Source organism: Montipora foliosa, chromosome 6, assembly GCF_036669935.1.
Source record: "Montipora foliosa isolate CH-2021 chromosome 6, ASM3666993v2, whole genome shotgun sequence".
NCBI lineage: Eukaryota > Metazoa > Cnidaria > Anthozoa > Scleractinia > Acroporidae > Montipora > Montipora foliosa.
In genome coordinates, this window is record NC_090874.1 from 35,217,025 (window position 1) to 35,229,324 (window position 12,300).

A 12,300-nucleotide genomic window follows, 5' to 3' on the forward strand; every position below is an offset into this window, starting at 1 on the left:
GTTGCAATGGCAAGAACATCAGTTGCAGACACAACAAGCCGGAGAGCCACGTATCCGTCATGCCTGCAACCAAGGCGAATATCAGATCCCTAGCACCCGTTGGTCCGTGGACGGCTATGACGAGACGACCCACACCGCTTAAGAGTACTTGGGCTGCTTTTGGCACGGGTGTCCTTCTTGTTTCCCAATCGACAAGAACCGTTCCGTCGTCACGACGATTGTTGTATGGACGCCGTGTATCTCGACACCATGGCTCGTCTCCAGGCTATTTGTGATCATAACATTCACATCATCTCCATCTGGGGGTGTGAGTGGTTTCGTCTCAAAAAGGAGGATCCACAGATCAAAGCGTTTGTGGACGAACTCACCCTTGTACCACCTATGAATCCTCGCGATGCCTTCTTTGGTGGACGTACCAATGCCGTACACCTCTATTACGAGATCCTAGAAGGTGAGCGAATCTTCTATATCGACTACATGAGTCTGTCTCTGTGGACCAACAAGTATGCCATGTATCCTGTCGGTCATCCCGAATTCATCTACAATCCGGACACGACAGACCTCTCGGGGTACTTTGATTTGGCTACTTGCACCGTGCTACCACCCACGAGACTCTTCCATCCAGTGTTACCTTACCAATGCAGCTGTAAGCTCACCTTTCTGTTATATCACACCTGTGTGGAACAGGACATTGACAAGGCTCTGCACGACAAATCCCTCACGGATGCAGAGTGTGCGCTTACCTGGACCTGGCGCATTTTCCATCAAAGAAACAAGGCCTCTTCGAATAGTTTGTCGATCTTTGGCCAAAACTCAAGGTGGAAGACAGCGGTTGGCCTGCAGGTCCCGCTCGTGACCCTAACCATCCCGAGTGTCAAATCAAACGTGATGCATACGTGTCCAATTTTGCTCGTCATGAAGGGGTCCAGCTGGAGCCTGAGAACATTAAGAAAAATCCCGGCTTGCTTGCCTGCACCAAGATGATGTTGAACTCCATGTGGGGCAAGTTTGGTCAGCGGGACAATCTCATGCAGCACAAAGTGTTCTATGACCCGCAACCTTTTCATATGTTCATGGATTTGGACCAACACGATGTGCGCTACGTCAGCTGTCTGGACGAACACTTGGTGGAGGTCTACTACAAAGTGCAGGGCGAGTGTGAAGACTTGAACGTCAACACCAACACGTTCGTGGCTGCCTTAACCACCTGCTGGGCACGACTCCATCTGTACGAGGCTCTCGAACGTCTCGCCAAACGGGTCCTTTACTTTGACACGGATTCCGTCCTCTATGTGAGTCGTCCTGGTGAACCCCAAGAAATGACGGGAACTCATCTTTGTGAGTTCACAAACGAACTCGATGAGGGCACCATCTTGTACATAGTGAGATAGTGCTTTTTTTGTTCTTGTTGTACATACTCCTTTACGATTCTAGTTATTAAGCCGTTTGATTCGGAAAGAAAATATCCTGTCTTATTTTTTCTCACCGTGATAGGGTCAGATACATTATGCCGGCATAATTTTGAGCATAATACTATGGATGGAGCATCAAGCATAATGCCGGCATAATAGGTCTTTTTTTCTGCAAAAATATTAAAAAGCAATGAAAAACCATAAAAACGATCTTGTGAATCCATTTTTCATGAAATCGTAACGAGTGTGTTAAAGGATTTCATATTCCAAAGGCTTGGCTGCTTATTCAAGGCCTGGTTGCCTATTTATGCCAGGTTGCTAGGCTCTGCAAGTTCTCAACTCAAGATGGCTGCCAGCAATTCGATGAACGTTGATTTGAATGGCTCGGAGCCATCAGAACTAGTAGAAGGTGCCTCTACATGGCTAACATGGGATGCTTTATCCCAATTAAGAAGTCCACAGGCTTCAGATCTCGCCAGAAGCCGGGTGGTTTCCTCCAACAAAAAGAAAGGTGATAGCGGTCGTGGACCAGGAAAGGTGAGCAAGAAATCAACTACATTAAAAACAAACTTTGTTGATACGAGGATCAGAGAGTTCAAAGACGAGCCGTTTAGAAAATCAAACAATAAGTTGTTCTGTGAGGCCTGTCGTGAAGAACTTTTGGATCATATTGGGTTCCTGAGCACCCGAGGCCGATCAAAACAGAGTCCGAATACAGAACCCGGATCCTACAATAACTAACGGACTCCATAATATTAGCAAGGGTTAAGTGGACCCCGTTTCAAGTAGTACCCCGAAGGTGGATTTAAAAAGAGAAACACTCGGCGCCTGATATTCTCACTCGAGCCCCTTATTGGACGAAGGCTTCCCCCCCCCCCCTTCACTTGTAAACAAACGGACTCCGAAACCAAACATCACAGCGGATGAAAGATCGGGCCCGAAATCGGCTGGGTTTAAACGTTTTCACTATCTCTGTTTTTTCTCCGTTTTATCGTTAGTCTTTTGTCTTTTTTTTTTTTCAATTTTTTCCGCGGTGTAAGAGACATTTCGCTGAAAAGAAATCCAGCAAAAAACGATGAAACGCAAGAAATAAAATTCTTTCTTTAACTGGTCGTTATTACCACACACCTTTTCTTTTCTCTCACACCACAGGCAGCCCAAGCTCAGTTTTTATGGGAAAATTAACTTTGCGTTTATAAATGCTAAAATAACTGAGAAGTTGAGCTGAAAATGTAGAAACTGAAACTTCACTTACGTCTACATACAGTTGTCCTCGTGTGTTCTGTGCAATCGGAGGGCAAACTTGTGTCTGTTTTAGACGGGTTAGTGGCATTCGAATTTTTACGATGCCGTTAGTTGCCATTCCCCTGGTTGTGGACAAAATACTGACCCCCAGTCCATGGACTACCCTAAAATGGACTAACTCCTAAGAATACCATTTCGAATGAGTACTATTGAAAGAACAGAATTGATTATAAAAAAAATCATACTTTCATTGCACATACCTTGTTTATTTTTGTGCGCATGGTGACATGCAGCTAAATCCAAGAACTGCACCGGTTTCATTTCACTTACATGATGTAATCGGCCATCACAACAATAACATTATCCAAAGCTAACCTTTTTAAAATGGCTGCTTAGACTTAAATACTGTTGATCAACACTGTTTAAAATGGGTGTTTAGGCTAAGGTAAGCACTGCTTAAGACGTGTCTTCCATATAGACAAAAAGTACTCTTTTGAAATAGTATTTATAGGGTAGTCCATTTGGGTAGTCCATGGACTGGGGTGTCGGTGTTTTGTCCAACACCCATTTCCACTCATAAAGAGAAGAAAGGCTGGTGACTCGCGGCAATCTCGTCCCGCAAATTGCTCTTGCATCACAAAGTAACGGTCCGAATCTCCATAAAAGAGATCATGGGTTCAAATCCCATTGCACTCCGAACTTTTCTGCCTTTTCATTTGTTACTGTGATTATCCAAGTCTCTTCAGGAACTATTATTAAATGATACTAATTTCCGCTTAACAATTTTTTCCAGAAAATAATATTTATTTTTTTAGAAAATATAGCCAACTGTTCTTTCAATGATAGAGACTAAAATGTAGTTTGAACTAGATCCTAAATGAAAACCACGGACTGGAAGCAAACAAAGAACTGTCAATGGCAGGAGTTGGAAAAGGGAAAAGGTTTCAGGATTTGAACCAAGAAACAAAACCACAGTGCATGTGAAAAGATCTTGACTCCTGTCCCTTACCCTCCCAAATATATAAAAGTAAATGTAAAGACCCACACATGTACTTCTATCGCAAGCCACTCCATTAAAGAAAGGAGTCAGGGTTCTTGTTGGACATTGTCATACACATACACACTTAAAGAGTCAAGGTCGGCCAGCTCTGGGATAACCTATCCTCAATTTTCGTTTACTTTTCCGCTATTTTTTGCAAAACTAGGTTACAAAATGAGTTTAAAATTCGCATAGAAACCTATGTGACCTAGACCCGATGTTTCAGACGTTTCGATACTCTAGCCAATCCTTTTTCATTCATCAAAATAAATAAGGGGGGAATTAGTGAAACACTCAAGTGTTTCTAGAAATAAAATGTAGCCTTTATGGGACAGACAACCTGTAAAAAATGCGATCAAGCGCGCGTGTACTGAAAACTCTCGCGGGATCAGTCCCTCGCTCTTGCGTGTATTTCTTGCAACCTGGATTAGGCGGTCACCCTGTATTAAGCGGTTAGTTAGCCATTCCCCGAGTGTCATACCGAGTGTGATCAAACAGATCTGTAGTGTTTTAATGTTTTAATTTTTCCTTTCCTACGCAAGTAATATATATATATATATATTGTGTGCATTGTCAGGGTTTCTCTCCTACACTTTCTCTAAAATTAAAATTAGCCTGTATCCTTCTAGGATCCTTCCTTGTCATCCGCTAAGTTGACTACGGTCGTGCATCATTAACTTGATCCTTAGTTGGGTTTCAAGTGAAGTTATAGGCTCCCCTACCTTGTCACCTTGAAAGAAAATTTCCCGAGAGGCCCACGCCTTAACCACGTAAATCACCTCTTCGATGGCTGTGTTGCCAGCATGGTTGTCCTGGTGGTGTAGTGGTGATCACACCCGACTAGTAATGGGGGGACGTGGGTTCAAATCCCGCTCAGGGCAAATTTTCTTTCAAAACATTTATTCAGTTAAAAATATAATTATTTGGGGTGTGCACTGTCAGGGTTTCTCTCCTACACTTTCTCTAAAATTAAAATTAGCCTGTATCCTTCTAGGATCCTTCCTTGTCATCCGCTAAGTTGACTACGGTCGTGCATCATTAACTTGATCCTTAGTTGGGTTTCAAGTGAAGTTATAGGCTCCCCTACCTTGTCACCTTGAAAGAAAATTTCCCGGGAGGCCCACGCCTTAACCACGTAAATCACCTCTTCGATGGCTGTGTTGCCAGCATGGTTGTCCTGGTGGTGTAGTGGTGATCACACCCGACTAGTAATGGGGGGACGTGGGTTCAAATCCCGCTCAGGGCAAATTTTCTTTCAAAACATTTATTCAGTTAAAAATATGATTATTTGGGGTGTGCATTGTCAGGGTTTCTCTCCTACACTTTATATATATATATATATATATATAAATATATATATATATTTAGCTGATCTTATGAAAACCGGGTCCTTCCCAGGTATCTTAATTTGTCTTTAAATTAGACTAGAATAGCTGGGACGGTTATATTTTGTCAGTAACTAGACTCTAACCTTTCCATTGACAACATCTTTTAATTTAAGAAGTCAGTGTCATTGCCATTTGGCAACTTGTGACGTCGACCTGGAAATTTTAACAAAAAATGTATATGTGTGAGAAAAAGGCTAATATCATCAGCCATTAAGGCAGTTAAGGCCATTAATATGTCTGCTATATTTCGAACTAATCTTTCAAACTTCACTAAGGTGATTTCAGAAGAAGTAATATTTCATATCCCATGAAAGACTTATTGCCTTACCCAACACCTGGAGATTTCCTTCCCTCACCCTCCCATAGAGAGGTCTAGTGACTTGTTTTGGCTATGGACTAACACCTCATACTTGTTAGAGTTGCATGCGACAAGCCATGACGCAGCCCCCCCTAGGAATTTAAAGCTCCCCGTCAGTGCAACTGCTGCCCAAGGCAGCAGTTGCACTTTGGATTTTGCAGCCAAGTTTGACCTTGTTTTCAAAACTTCAGCTATATATCTCACATAAATCCAACATATTGTTTTATCAATGGATATCTTTAACTGTATTTGAGACCCTATAGGTCATCATTTACTTCCCTCACCCTCCCATAGAGAGGTCTAGTGACTTGTTTTGGCTATGGACTGACACCTCATACTTGTTAGAGTTGCATGTGACAAGCCATGACGCAGCCCCCCCTAGGAATTTAAAGCTCCCCGTCAGTGCAACTGCTGCCCAAGGCAGCAGTTGCACTTTGGATTTTGCAGCCAAGTTTGACCTTGTTTTCAAAACTTCAGCTATATATCTCACATAAATCCAACATATTGTTTTATCAATGGATATCTTTAACTGTATTTGAGACCCTATAGGTCATCATTTACTTCTCTCACCCTCCCATAGAGAGGTCTAGTGACTTGTTTTGGCTATGGACTAACACCTCATACTTGTTAGAGTTGCATGCGACAAGCCATGACGCAGCCCCCCCTAGGAATTTAAAGCTCACCGTCAGTGCACTTTGGATTTTGCAGCCAAGTTTGACCTTGTTTTCAAAACTTCAGCTATATATATATATATATATATATATCCATACCTTTGGCTTGTGGTTGAATTTACTTTCATCGCACTTTACCACAGCACCAGGGCCACCAAACGGTATGAATGGCCTATTCTGCACGTCTACGGAACATACATCTTGCAGCCGGCGACAGATCGCTGACACCACACTCTGCTTCAAGTTCAGAGCTTGTGCAATTCGTTTTTGGGGATCATCTTGCGTGAAGTAAAATATGACCTTCATTAATGATGACAGAGACACCTTCGGGAATTCCTGAAAGAAGCTATTGGCTCTCAGGCTTCTTCTTTTTCTGCAACCACTACATCTCCTTTGAGAAAACACAAACAGAAGTTATAGCGTTTTTCCAATAGAATTCCGTACAAAACGAGATACGCATTAATGAGTGCTTTGAGAACAAGAAACTTTAAAATCAACGTCTTCCTCTTTGCTGTTTGTTAATTTTCAAAGAGCCCGAATTAGTAAGCATTACATGGTTTCTTCATGGTTTTGATTCAAAGGTAACTGCAGAATACCTTGCCATTTTTAAGCTGCACCCCTGAAGAAGCTGGATACGCGGATACACAGTCCAAAAAACCACCCCTCCCCACTTATTGAAGTGGATACGCGGATACGCAGTCCAGAAGACCACCCGTTCCCTAGTAATCTTCTAAGTATATTCTGATCCAATCTAGTTAACAGAACCGTCAAATAAAAGCTAAGATTTTAAAAGAGTGCTTAGGTCTAATGACTGAAACAAGCGCTTAGGTTGAATCAGTAAACGAGTGCTATATTCTTCACACGATCTCATAAGAGTTAAAAAACTCTGAGTTAACCGAACCGTAAAATGAAAGGTAAAATTTTAAAAGAGTGCTTATGCCTAATCACTGAAACAAGTGCATCTTGCTACGCACAGTAGAAAAAAGGAACATCACTCTTCTTACTTAGCAGAATTTATTTAGCGATAAGTAAACCGTGGAAAAGATTTGTTTTCACGACTTTTTGCGAGATGTTGCACGGGTTTACAAATTAGAGTAACGTACGCATTAGAGCGGTTTTCAATTGAGTGTCGAAAGTAATTAGATAATTACTTTGGTTCATGATTACTTCACTCAGTGATTGGTGCAAAGTTCTCGCGCCATTTTTCAACCAATCAAAAGTCAAACCAAAACCAATCGTGGCTCGCACATGCACATTTTCCCGCACTTTGTGTCGGCTACGTGTATTTACTTCGAGTTTTGATTGGTTTGCTGGATTGTCTCAGTCCTTTTTTTATTGGCCAAAGTAAAAACTTCGGTTTTGGTTTTACGACACTCATTGGAAACTCGCTCTAGGGCGAGCCATTATGTAATCAAAGAAATGGGGCAGAAACCGTTTAGTTTTTCTGCACAAAAAAACATTCTAAGATCTCATCAGCACAAACAAGGTACATTGAGTTGTGTGGATGGACATTCTTGTGAAATATTTATATATTGATTATAAATACAGACTTTCAACCATTAATAAAGTACTTTCCTATTGATAGCGTATGCTTTGGTTGATTTCCTTGATCACACGCTATACAATTTTCTATTGTTTACCTTCACGATATAAATTGTCTAATGCAAGTCAGTGTACTAGATAAAAAAAGAACGAGGTATACCACATGTCCAGCATGCTTGTCTCGGTGAATCGCTTAAAGAATATTAAACATCTGTAGTATCCTTTTCTTGGAATTTAGTAGGATTTTGCATAATACTACGATTGGGATGTTTAAACGCGTTCTTCGTCTAGGTTAAATGCTTTGAAGGTTTATTGCGACCGGTAATAAACCTTGTAGCTTGCTACTGTCGGTAACCTAGTTGAATTTTGCATAATATTACGACCAGTCATATGTTAGATAACGTTGGAAGTTTTCACGTATCACATCCACATATCCAAGTATCCGCGGATCCACTAAGCTCAGTGTTTCCACTGCATATTCGTGTATCCACCCAATTTAGGCTATAGCTTCGAGGTGACAGGGTATTCTGCAGTTAAGCCGACACGCAGTCACGAATTGCGTTATTTCATTATTATAACTGTTGGAAAGATATTTTCAATGGAATGGACGCTGAAAGGAAACTACCTACTTATGGGCGAAAACATAAACAGGTGGTACTGTCCCAGTTTCTTCATAATTCGCGAAAAATTAAAGCATGTCTCGTTAAAAGTGCAAACTTCACTAGCGGCATGACTTCATTCGGACTTCACAGAATAAATTGTTGGCAAGAGCTTTTTCATTTAGGTTCGGTTTTCCTTATTCTTTCACAAAATTTTTCCTTTGTGGGACGGCGGCGGGTAACCGGGTAACCGATCGTTCCGCCCCACATATTATTGTGTTTAGCACTCATTTTAATGATTAAGTCTATGCAGCTACTTCAATGAATAGGTTCAAACACTCATTTTCCTGATTAAAAATTAGGGTTAGGGTTTGTTAGCTATCATATAAGGGTTGTCAGAATGCTGTGGGGCGGATCGACTCTGTGGCGGAACAAACTGTATTCTCTCATAAATATGGATGCTTATACGATTTTTTTGAAAGGAAAGAGCTTCTTCGGCCATTAAAAAGGTATTAGTTTGGCGAAAGAGTTTTACAACTCAATACTATTCCATTACAATATTTCAAACATGCATTGTAGAAAAATAATCTTAGCAAATCGCTTTTCTCACCAAAGAAATCCATCCACATGGTCTTGGCTTCATGTTGTTAATTCCATGCCTTGGTTGCACTGGGCACAATTTAGAGGATCAGCAATTAAATAGCGTCTTTGAAGCCACTGGATCAAGGCCACTCGAAGACCTCTTTCAGGATCGATGAGTTCGTTTAAATTCATATTTCTTTCCCTTCGCTGTTTTTTATGTCCTACCCTTGTTAGCGTTGGATTTGATATCACTTTTTAGCATTCCCAAGAGATCACAGCTACACCTGAAATTTCTCAAAACTGCACATATTACGAATATGATTCACTTGTAGTTTAAAGTGCAATGAACACACATGATTGCGTTTCAGTCACCCATAACACACCTTTGTTTTCTTTTTCTTTATTTTAAATGAGGCGATTCAACTTTTGATAATAATTACAATTAGAGCGCCAAATCAGAAAATTGGGCAGCTCCCTTCATTTTAAACGTCAAAACAAACCGCCAGCCTAAATAAAAAAGTTTTCAACTGACTTTCAAAATTAATTTGTTTGTAATATTTTGACCGAAAGAAAGAAAATCGAAACTAGGGAGGTTTCGAGAAATTAAGAAAATCATTGGAACAGGATATTTATTCCCGGAACGATTTTCGAGAATTTTAGCACAACCTTATCAGTTTGCCCAAAAGGCCAGAAATTTTGGCAAACATACCAACAACTGTGCGACGTCAACCCACTATTACAACTGTTTCATTTCACAGTACAATGTGGAACCAGTTTTTTTTCCTGTTGAGTGCGTGGAACTATACTACACTGAAACTGAGTTAGGCTCCCGCCGTGTTAGGCTTCACGTGTGCGCATTTACCCTTTTACCTTATCAAGGGGGCACTGCCCCTCCTTGAACAGTATCATTTTAAGACGTCAGAGTAATGTCGAGATTTAAAATGTGCAAAGATGGTACATAAAATATGTATCTTTAAAGTCCCATACAAATAGAGCAGTCTCGCAGATAGCCGGTGCGTTTTTCTTACTGTACCCCACGCAGTTTTCGTTGCTTTCTCAGTCTCAACGTGGCTTGGCAAACTACCCCGCAAATGTTTACAAAATTGTCAGACTACTTAGCCCGCAAGGATCAATAGCCCATGAGGCGGACCCATGGTCCTTAAAGCGAAGGGTCTATGAGTTTTAGCAGTCATACAACTAGTCGGACAGAAAAAGCAATAATAAAGTTGGCAAATGCAAGTTAAGGAAATAATTATTTGGAAAAAAAAAACGAAAGAAAGCGTCATGCTTTTCAGTACTCGAGGACTATTACCACAAACATGGATTGCTATTACTCATAATCCTCTAGTAGCATAGCCAATTAAAAAGCAGGATTCGCACTAGTTGGGTGATACTATTAAGGCATAGTATAGGGTGATCCATGGTAAATTGCCATAAACTATTAAGTTCCTGATATCCTACCTGCTTAGGTTTTCCTCCTTTCATTTACATAAAGAGGGTAAATTCCTTCAATGACGTAATACCGTTAAATTCCGAAAATAAGCACCAATATATTTTTCGAGTTATATTTTTCAAGGCCCTTTTTGAGATGCTTAGCTTAGGCGGGGCTTATAAAGGGGGAAAAGTTTCCGTTACAAATTTAGATAAGAGGGAAATTTGAGTCTCAAAGTTGTTTGGGCTAGCTTACAGTTGAAAGTAAATTCATATATGTCAGGAATTTGCACAGCATCTAATTACTGCAACTCACCATGAGGACGTTCGTATTTCTAAAACTTGAAACAACCGCAAATTCCATCATAACTTTGACTTTTAGTTCAAACGTAACATCAATAACAAAGTACGGTACACCATCCACATGACAAAACTTTACATGTACTTTTTCTATGGATCGAAGAAATCGAAGTCAAGAATGAAGAGTTAACTAAAGGGAAATTTGAAAAAAAAAAAAAAAATGGGCCACTATTACAGTACCGTTTAGAGTTGTTTTATTTTGTATTTGAGGGCAATAATTTCCACGTATTACCCGGGGGGCAGGAGGGTGAGGTGGCGGCTTATACATGGATGGGCTTATAAACTAAAATTTCTTTTAAAAAGAAGATGCCCTTAGTTTGAAAATTAGATAGATTACAAGGCTGCTCTATGCACACTTTTAAACTGACGCGCGAGAAATTTGTCGATGCGGACAGTGATAGGGTCCTTTCCCTGACGCCTGACACGTATAAACCAGGGGGGGGGGGTGGGTAGGGGGCTTATACTTGGATGGGCTTATAAAATAAAATTTCTTTTATTGTTAAAACGAAGATGCCCTTAGTTTGAAAATTAGATAGATTACAAGGCTGCTCTATTCACACTTTTAAACTGACGAGAGAGAAATTTGTCGATGCGGACAGTGATAGGGTCCTTTCCCTGACGCCTACCATGGAACATCCATAATTGGGCTCCTCAATGGGTAAAGAAAAGAGAATACAGGAACAACACCGTTCCCTTTAAAAATTGCTTTAGAAAAAGTAGACCTTCAAATTTGTCCCACCTATTCTCTAATGCGGGGGAATCTTTTCAATTGCAAATACTTTCTAACATATTCCCCCGCATTAGCCTCCATTGCAAGCTAGTTCCAGTCCAATACCGAGAATACGAATATGGTCTATTGTTTTTGCCGTGATGAACCTTTCACTTGGTCTTGGTTGGTTTCATTTTTGCCATTATCATTTGTAGTTTGACGTTAGTAATTTGAATTTGTTGTTAAGAATTCTATTTTGCCGTGACAGTTGTGGGACACCCTACCATCGCCATGCCATCATTTGCATATTTTCAGCACATGTATCAGTTACAACACAGTCACTCCGTTGGTTTTATTAAATCGGAATTAACTTTTTAACAGTAACAATTACGGATCATTAAATAAGCCTTAGTTTGTATAACAATTGCAGTGTGAAAACAGCCATTTATCATGTGCATTTTTGTGAAGTGTTGTTAATCTGTGCACAGTGTTTAATATAAAAAAAATGGATGAAAATATTATTGTACAATACAACATTGCTTCATTGTATGCAAATACCAAATCATGAGTGTAAAAGGTCGTATTGATAGAACAGCGAAAGGAATCAATTGGCGGTTCGATTTTTCTTACTTCGTCATACCAATTGATTGTCTTAATCCTTAACGTGTTGTTTGCTAGTGCTTTTGTGACCATTTCATGGCCCACTTCTTTAATTTCTCCTTCCTTCAGCTCTGTCATGCGAAGAGAAACAGCTCCCTTGAGGTCTTGCTTTGGCACAACTCTGGAAAAAAAAAGGATACGGTCTGAGGCTATATGCAATTGGCCGAGCGTACATGATAACAACATTACTCTTAACACATTCAATCATTCTTTTCAGTATTACTTTTCCTTATTGAAGACACTTTCGTCTCAGTTTTGTTAAGATAGATTCGTGGGTTAAATTTGCGCACGATCTCGGAATGCA

General features: G+C 40.4%; 1 protein-coding gene across 1 annotated transcript; it reads left to right on the top strand.

Moving 5' to 3' along the window:
• Window positions 1–249: 249 nt before the first annotated feature.
• On the top strand, window positions 250–1,391 carry LOC138005465 (uncharacterized). The gene is made up of 2 exons (XM_068851687.1): window positions 250–790; window positions 922–1,391. The coding sequence occupies exons 1-2, from the start codon at window positions 250–252 to the stop codon at window positions 1,389–1,391; spliced, it is 1,011 nt and encodes a 336-aa protein (XP_068707788.1).
• Window positions 1,392–12,300: the final 10,909 nt, after the last annotated feature.